The following is an 8,775-nucleotide window of genomic DNA, read 5'->3' as shown; positions in this document are numbered from 1 at the left end:
CTAGCAGTGGCCGTGGGTCCTGCGTGGCATCGGTTTCCCTTTAATTCATTAAATACCCAAAAAGAGCATCCCAGCCCGCTGGCAGGGCCTGTCGCAGCCGTGCAGGCAGCACGCTGGTGAGGCCTGTCAGGTACGTCCCCCCGGAGATCAAAACAGAGACGGGGAAACCCCCAAGTCCTTGGGCACTCAGCCTCTCTTTGGACGCCTCGCGCAAGTGTACTTCCATTGGCTTTTCCCTCCTGCTCGTCCTGGGACTTCCCCGGTTTCCTGGGAGCTGGTGCTGCCATTTGCTGCACTGCTCGGCTCAGACAAGATGGAGGCTTTGGGGGAAGCCGAGTGTGCCCTCTGAAACCCAAGATAGCCGCCTTTTGGAGAAAAGGGGATGGAAAACCCCCTCAGCACGCCCCATCCTGAAGGACGAATCTCCTGATGCCCGAGAACAGCGGGCGCAGTTGTGCCAATTCGTTTTTTTTAGCCGGAGCGCACCTTGCCCCGCGACGCAGCCCCAAGAGATGCCGCGGTCCAAACCACCGAGCCCGCTGCGTGGCACCGGGGCGTAGCTCGCCCATTCGTCTTCATTTGAAGCTGCCCTCTTCCTCAAAGCTCACTTGGCGGGTTCCTGGCTGCCACGAGAAAAGCAACACAAAATGAATCTCAAATCACTCTAACTTTGTCTCAGAGAATTAACGATGGATGGGGGGGTGTATGAAGGTTTAATAAGAGCTGGTCTGGAATACAGTGTGTGTTCTAGAGCCTGCGATTAGAGTGGTAATTTGGCAGATTGTATCGCTGCCTATCTCTGCCAAAGGATGTTTCACACCATTTAAAATGCAGAGGACTCCCTTCCGAGACTGGTTGGTCTGGAATAACCCAACATCCAAAGAAAAGCCGTGCTATTTCGCTCCTCCCTTTACCGGTTGCATGCGTGCAGTCGTGTGTGTCGTCTCCCCACAACAGCACTAAGTTTTCGTGCTCCTTTCTGTGCTCGTTGATCAGCCTCCTCAGAGGGACAGTACCAAAAATGGGAGGTCAGGGGATCTGTTCAGAGTAGGGTGTAAGTGCCGAACCCAGAGCGTCTGCGTGACACAAGGCGTGAATTGGCCCTTCCTCTGGAAGGTGGATGAAAATAACTCTGGGTTTGAACAAGTTATCCAAAGTCCTTTCTGTTTCTCTTTTTGAAGAGGAACAAAACAGTGAGATAAGGACAAATCTTAGTGGTTTTCATCCAGCAAAGGTGATGTGGGACTCTCTAGACCAAAGGGATTGAGATTTGAATAAACTGCATGCCTGTGATGCTTCCAGGGCTAAGGACGCAAGTCCCAGCGTGGGGAAGCGTGAGCCAAGCTGATCTGCAGTCAAATTAAAGAATTTGCTGTATGTAAATGCCGGGAGTGCGTGATGTGACATCCCCCTTGACTCGGCCACCTCTCTCTTGCAGGCTGTTTGCTGCCAAGTGCAGCGGCTGCATGGAGAAGATCGCCCCGACAGAGTTCGTGATGAGAGCCCTGGAGTGCGTTTACCACTTAAGCTGCTTCTGCTGCTGCGTTTGCGAACGGCAGCTGAGGAAAGGGGACGAGTTTGTTCTCAAGGAAGGGCAGTTGCTCTGCAAAAGCGACTACGAGAAAGAGAAAGACTTGCTGAGCTCGGTCAGCCCAGACGACTCCGACTCAGGTGAGCTTTTCCCACACCCGCCCCGACTGGAAAAGCCTTAAGGGTTTGTAGGGCTTTCTTACAGAAAAGTACATCCATTTACACATCCACGTTATCCATATGCACATGCCACCCATGCAAATTAGCCGGCACAGCCAAAAGCACCCCGACTGCACCGCGGACGGTTCTCCCCAGCTCGGCTCCCGCCCTTGGCTCGCTGCTCAGTGAGGGACACAGCTTTCTGGTTTTGTCCAGGTATTTTTCTGTAAGATCACCAAATGTGAATCAGACCGACCTCGCTTGCCCGAGGCCTCGTTCGAAATGCCGTTTCCCGCAGGCATTCTTCTACCCACTGAACGCTGTTCTCGGGATTTGCTGCACAGGCACTTTCTGCGCTGAGCGGGGAAATGGGCAGAGCAGTAATGCAGTTTTCCAGTCCTACAGTTCTCTGCCGTGCACAAGCGGTTTCCCATAAGAAGAACTACAAGTGCGAGGCAGAAGTGCCGAGGAGAGGCTGAAAGAAAGGGTTTGTGTCCCAGGAATGGCACGTGCTGTGCAGGGAGCCAGGGCAGCGTGGGGTGGCGGCCTGCATATCCCCTCCCCTAAGGCACAAGAGGGGAAATGAAGAGCAGCCACTCGAAGGAGGGGTTTTGGGGGGTCTGTCTTGGGATGCCTTCCAGCCAGGCAGGATGCTTGGCTCTCGGGACTGGTCTCCCTGGCAGTGCTGCTAAGGCTCTAGTTTCTGACCATCTCCGCTGCCGATGCTGTGTCTGACCCCCTCCTGGTCTCAGCCGGGGAGATGATCCATGTGCTGACCCAAGGATGGCTGCACTATGGCTAGTGTTCGGCATAGTACCGGGGTGAGGGATGGTTCAGATCTCCAGGAGTGTCCTTGAGGTCCTGTGCTGTTCCGGATGAACGCAAGCTGTTCAGGATCAATGGCCGGGCAGTTAAGGTGCTGCGGCCAGAGATTTTCCCTTCTCCTGAAGAAGCCAGGGGAGTCCTCACACCTCATAGCACCTGGTGGGTGTCTTCCCTGAGTTCTTCACGGTGATGGAGAGGCAGATCCTGCCTTTCCTCCGCCCATTTCCGAGGGAAAGTTTTGAGAGAGGGAGCAGAATCCACTCGCTGTCCGGGCTGGGAACTCAGTGAGTTTGCACACCAGGTTTGGGTTCTCCAGCCCAAAACCCAGGGGATGGAGTGGTGGTTACAGTGAGAACCGCCTTTCGGGCAGTTCCGGGAGAGACAGGATGCCCCTTCCCGTGCCGTATGCACTCAGGGAGGCTGGAAACCTCCTGTTGCCGTGTGCCCTGTCCGATCCCAGGACTGGAGACGCTGTGCCCGAACTGCTGCCAGCCATCGCGATTGTGCGCGTTTCCCGAGGGAATCACCGACTGCCATTCCACTGAGCATACAAACGACATGCATGCCCGCCTCTGGTTTGTGGGAAAATGCGTTATTCCGGTTTAGCTAGGAGCAGTAGTTGTCCCTCATCTCTAACCCAAGTGCCATATTCCCCACACTGCTGAAACCCCTGGTTTCACGTCGGGAATGCTGCGGGACAGAGGGGAATGCTGGCTCGGCGGGACATGCGAGAGCGGGGCCTTTCTTGGAGCAGCATGTGCTTTATTCCAAACTCTATTTGCGTGGCCCTGAGTGCTCTGCTCCGTAAATCTCACGTCCCAGGGTTTGGGCTCTTTGAATCTGCCCGAGGCAAGCGGGTTTCCTACTCGCCCATCAGCATGTCATTCCCATCGCCAGCTTCGGCACTCTGCCGGCCGCCCCTCTGCGTCCAACCCCCTTCGAAAAGCCGAGTGCGCAGGGCTGCCCCCCCGCCATGGCCGTGGGGATCCTCCTCCCCTGCCCTCCTCGCTGCCGTTTGGCACGGCTTTGGCACGGGTGGGCTCTGCTTCAGGACCAGATGTTGTCTCTGGCCACCAGCAGAAAGCTGCCGCAGCGGCCCTGGGTTCCCTCTCATTTCCCCTTGGCACAAGGGGTAGCTCCTGACTCCTGGAGATGCTGCTCTCCCTCGTTATTCTGTTGGCCAAACCCAAACCTGAAAAACAAGTTGACAAATTAAATGGGGTGTTTTGTCTCCCATTGTCTGACACATGGAAAACACCGATCTCCCAGATGCCTGTGTGAGAGCCAAGGATTCCACATGGCCCTGGCTGAGAACGTGCCCTTCGCCCGTCGAGTATTTATCCAGTGGACACAGAAGTAACTCTCCAGTGAGCAATATTAATCCTCACAAACCTTTCCTTAGAAATGGCAGGCTGGAAAGTTAATAATGTCATGGTTATTAAAATGACTGAACTCCTCTTTAATCATTAGGCAAAAGATGCTTATTAAAGGAAAAGGTGATGAGATTGCTAGGTGCATAATAATCAGATCCTAAAATGAATTAAAGTCTAATTTGTTAATTCCCTGAACATAAATTTGAGTATATAAAAATTGCAGTGTATTTCTCTGTGATGAAGTTCCTATAACAGTGGATTAATGCTTTCTGGAAGAAAAAAAATCAGTAGTCTGGTGAAATAAAATAGACTAAGTGGAAAGGTTGTTTTTCACAACAAGATTGGCGCTTACCTTTGCTGCTGCGATTGAGATTTCCAAGTGCAGTGTCCCAGCGCGGGTAATACCACCAGGTCATGCAAATATTTAGAATTTAAGGATAGAAAATACTGTCTGTGCTGTCAACACAAGCACGTGTATGTTTGCGTGTGTTCGCCGAGGAGGAGCAGTTTGTGTGCACAAGCAGTTCCCAAACCCTGTTGTCTTGGGGGAACAAGCACCGTTTCATGTCCTGTTTCTTTCCACCAGTTAAAAGTGATGATGAAGACGGAGATGTTAAGCCCACCAAAGGACAAGTAACCCAAGGAAAAGGAAGTGATGATGGGAAGGACCCGAGGAGACCGAAACGGCCAAGGACAATACTTACTACGCAGCAGAGACGGGCATTCAAAGCATCTTTTGAAGTGTCTTCCAAGCCCTGCAGGAAGGTGGGTGCTTCATCAGGGACCTGAAGTCAGCTCTGACCCCAGGCCACGGGGGTGGCAGGGTCAGGCTACAGCTCCAGGTAGCTCCCTGCCCCTTCCCGGGACAGTAGCCACTGCCTTGGAGGGAATGCAGGAACCCGGCCGGCGTATGGCGATGCTCACCCAAGCGCCCTTTCAGCCTGTAGTGACCAGCTCGTGGTTATTTCTGGGTGCTCACCCACAACGCGCAGAGCAGCTCGGCAGCCGATTCCTGCCAAGCAACGCTATTTGGCTTTTGTAAAGCACGAGCAGCTCTCACCTGCCAGAGCCCCAGCGAACGCGCGGCGTTTGCCCGTCTCCCACCCTCCACGGAGGGACTCGCTGCCCGGTGAGCCGGGTGCGCAGCTTCCATCCCACGTCTTGTCCTCCCTGTCCTCTTCCTCACGGAACGTAGCCCTGCTGCCGGCTCTGCTGATGGCAGCCAGGGAAGGGTATCGTCTGTGGCTTCGCTGATGAGGCTGGTGAAAACCAAATCTTTGTGAAAAGCAGCCCAGGGTAACGGTTTCCTCCTGAATTTGACTGGAAAACCAAAAACCCGCTGTGTTTGCAGAGCGTGGACGTTCTCCTGCTGACGTGCGGAGTGTGCCTTTTGGGGCGGCGCAATGTGCATTTTTACCATTTTAAGGTTTGAAGTTGAACCTCAATGGTATAAGAGTGTTCACAGCCGAACCGGAGTGGTTTTGCACAGAGTTGTTCCGTGGGTAAAGTGAAAGCGTCGACACGACTTAATGTCGCTTTGCACGGCTCAGGCTGTGCGGCACGTGTGGCGCTGGGAGCGGCACAAGGGCAGAACTTGGACGGACTGGGCAGAAGTGTGGGGAGGCGTTCGAAGCAGTTCTGCACGTGCAGCGGGTGGTGTGAGCGCAGGCATGTTCCCCCGAATAACTGGCAGGGTTTTTGCAAAAACCTCAAAAATCACACCGTTAAACATTTCCTCCTGCAGGTCAGAGAAACGCTGGCAGCTGAAACGGGACTCAGCGTGCGAGTTGTCCAGGTCTGGTTTCAAAACCAAAGAGCAAAGGTAGGCTGCTTGTCAGGTTCTCAGAAGGAAACCACAGGTTGTGCTCCCCCCCCAGCCCTGAGATGTAGCGAGCCCGGGCGCCGCACCGTTCCGCGTGCGCCACTGTCTGCCGCCCTCCACGAAAGGCGACTTTCCAACGCAGACGCGTGCTCAGAGCAACACGAGGGTGGGGGTGAATTTTGCATGGAACGGGAATCTGAAACGTTTGAGCTGAAAAATGAACCCGAACCCGCAGGGGTGTGTGCATGAATATAAATGGCTGTATGAATGGATGCAGTGTAGGCGGGGGGTTGGCGAGGAAACGGAATTGTTGCGTTCGGAGCCCTGAGGTTGTTCTGCTCTTCCTCCTTTGTTCAGATGAAAAAGCTTGCACGAAGGCACCAGCAGCAGCAAGAGCAACAGAACTCACAGCGACTAGGGCAAGGTGGGTGTTGTGGGCGAGGGTGGCTTAGGCCACTAAAAGATCAGCGTCACAAATATTAGGGGAAAGGCTACTTTAACATGAATTTGTGAGAAGCGTGGCAACAGAATTCAATGGGGCAGTCCACTCCGCTACTTATTCGGGGTGGAAAAGCACACAGAGGCAAAATCAAATGAGCAACGGGTTCAAACGGATTACCTGTAAATCAAAAATGACTTACAGAGTCAGGGAAACCAAGTCAGGATTGGATTGTTGTGATACGGATTAGGGAGAAGGGGCAAGGCAGTGTCTCCCCGTGGGTCACGAGGTGCAGAGTGCACCCCCTTGCTTTGTAAACTCCCCAGGAGAGGAGCCGAGGGGCAGCTGACTCCAACCCCAGTCCCTGACGTGGGCAATGGTTTAAGTCACAGATATGAGGGAAAAAGGATCACTCCAGGAAAGAGGACAAGGGATTTGCGCTGAAGGCAAAGTAAGGGGAAAAGGGCCTGCAGGGTTCCTCCAGGCACCATTCCCACGTGAAGTAGAGCCGCGTGCCCAAGGCTGTGGATGCTGGGTGCCGTCATCAGGGGAAACACAGGATCCCCAGAGTTTGCCGCGGGGCCCGGCTTACACGGAAGCTGCTCCCTCCTTTCTGGAAGAAAGGTGCGGTACAGGGATGCCTCCCCTGGCAGGAATCTCCGGGAGGATCTACCTCACTCCCGGTAGATCCTCCAGTTGGTTTTCTCCGGAGGGAAGGGGACCATGCCCGCCTGCTCGCTGGGACACCGGCATTGCCGCCACGGCCAGGCTGTGCCCAGCAGCTGGCTGCGCCCTAGGCAGGGCTGCACTGGGTCCCAGGGCTTGCCCTGCTGCTCCGGGGATGCTCCTGAGGTTCTCCAACCCGCAAGGGCTTGCAGCCTCAAATCCTCCTCTACGCAGAGCCAGAAAAATGTCCCCACAGACGTTAGAGAAGAACAGGGCTGTGTCACACAGGACGGACCCTGGGAAGAGGCGGTCCAGCGCCCAGGTGCTGCAGAAATGATGGTCAGAGACTAGAAGTCTTTCACCTTCCTGCTCCGGGCTGTGCTCAGACAAGGTTGGAAAGGCTCCTGTGAGCAACAGGACACGCTTGGGGTCAGTGTTGCCACCGATGCTGCTGCCTCTTTGCTCCCCCCCCGTGACTGTGCCCTCTGGTTTGCTTTGCAGAAGTGATGTCCAACCGAATGGAAGGGATGATGACGTCTTACACGCCACTTGCACCGCCACAGCAGCAGATTGTAGCAATGGATCAAAGCAGTTATGGCACAGACCCGTTTCAGCAGGGTCTCACCCCTCCACAAATGCCAGGAGACCACATGAACCCCTATGGTAAGGCACGCGTCGTTCTGCCGCGTCAGAAATAGCAGGGTTCCTGTGCTGGCTGACACACCGCGCGCTCAGTACAGCTCCTTGCTTTTACTGGGGGGGTTTTCTGGGATTTGTACCGGTCAGTGTGGCGTGTGTACTTTCATGTACACATAAGGGGGTAGAAGAGAGCTCGTCCTAGGCTCTGGACACCCTTCAGGACTGTGTCACAGTGTCATTCTGATAAACCATTAACCAAACTATGTCACCTCTCCCGCTCCACTTTTTTAAACCACTGTCCAAGATACTGAAGAGTAACTGGTACCAAATTCTCAAACACAATACCCTCACAAGTTTTTCCTTAGAAGCTTTGGGGAAAAAAGTGCCTTGAAAAGTGGTCTCTTAAAGAGAAGTAATCTAGTCATTCCCAAGTGAGTAAGCAGCCCTCGAAGACCTCTCAGTCTGGACACATGGATTTGTTAAAACCAGCTCTTGAGCTACTAAGAAATGTGTCACCACAGGACATTTCTCCTGCGTGATTTGATTCTCTGCCCCAGATCAAGATGATGGTTCGCTTTCACCATCTCCTGACCACACACTACCAGGTGGGTAGGGACACCAAGCACATCACAAGTGTTAAATGCCGAATAACCAATTCTGGACAATTGCAGGGTGGCATTTAAACAAAACTGAAGCGGGTGTCTCAGACTGTTGGCCTTGCTGTAGCCCACAAGGTCAGACTCGTTTGTGCTGACCAGGAGCACTCCACGGTAGAAGCTCGCGTGCGTGTCACTCCCACGGGCGCGTGTCACCCAGCAAGGAATCTGCTGGGGTCTGTGTTACGGCCTTTCCTGCCAAGACAAGCCCGCGGTACGCACCAGGCCATTCCCGCACGGAGCTGAGGGCACACGAGGGGCAGGCGAGCGTGAGGTGGCTCGTGGGTTTGTTGCTAACGATCTGCTTTCTAGGCACAACTCCTTGGGAGGCAGGTTCTGTGCTCCAGACGCAGTGCGTGGGGTGGCACAGGCTGTTCCAAAGGGCAGGAGAAAGGGCCGGGCTGCCACTGGCGCTGCTCACGGGACCTGAGCTGCAGCTCTCGCTGCTGCCTTGGGAGCGGAAGTGAGCTGCCATCCGAGCGGCTAAGGGAATAAAAGGTGCTGTTCCCAACCAGCCCAAGAGCGGGATTTTCCCAGGTGAATGCCTGTTGACAACTGTAGCTCGCTTGAGGCCAGGGAAGCCGGGTCTCCTCCCAGGTTCCCTCCCGGGTCCTGCCCCACGCGCCCGTCTCTGTTGCCTTGTGTGTAAATGAGGGACATGCTGGC

The 8,775-nt window shown here is 54.5% G+C and overlaps 1 protein-coding gene across 1 annotated transcript in view; it reads left to right on the top strand.

Moving 5' to 3' along the window:
- Nucleotides 1-1,438: 1,438 nt before the first annotated feature.
- The window catches only part of LOC104509362 (LIM/homeobox protein LMX-1.2), a gene marked incomplete at its 5' end in the record, with an annotated part of 8,141 nt that continues 804 nt past the window's right edge, over nucleotides 1,439-8,775 (top strand). Inside the window, 5 exons of the mRNA XM_010151290.1 lie at nucleotides 1,439-1,671; nucleotides 4,474-4,652; nucleotides 5,632-5,709; nucleotides 6,067-6,133; nucleotides 7,316-7,477. Of these exons, the coding sequence (XP_010149592.1) occupies nucleotides 1,439-1,671; nucleotides 4,474-4,652; nucleotides 5,632-5,709; nucleotides 6,067-6,133; nucleotides 7,316-7,477 (719 nt within the window). The remainder of the gene's footprint in view (nucleotides 1,672-4,473; nucleotides 4,653-5,631; nucleotides 5,710-6,066; nucleotides 6,134-7,315; nucleotides 7,478-8,775) is intronic.

This window comes from Eurypyga helias, unplaced genomic scaffold (genome assembly GCF_000690775.1).
Source record: "Eurypyga helias isolate BGI_N326 unplaced genomic scaffold, ASM69077v1 scaffold3540, whole genome shotgun sequence".
In the NCBI taxonomy this organism is placed as follows: Eukaryota; Metazoa; Chordata; class Aves; order Eurypygiformes; family Eurypygidae; genus Eurypyga; species Eurypyga helias.
Note: the sequence above shows the minus strand (reverse complement) of the source record. Positions and strands in the feature narration are given on the sequence as shown.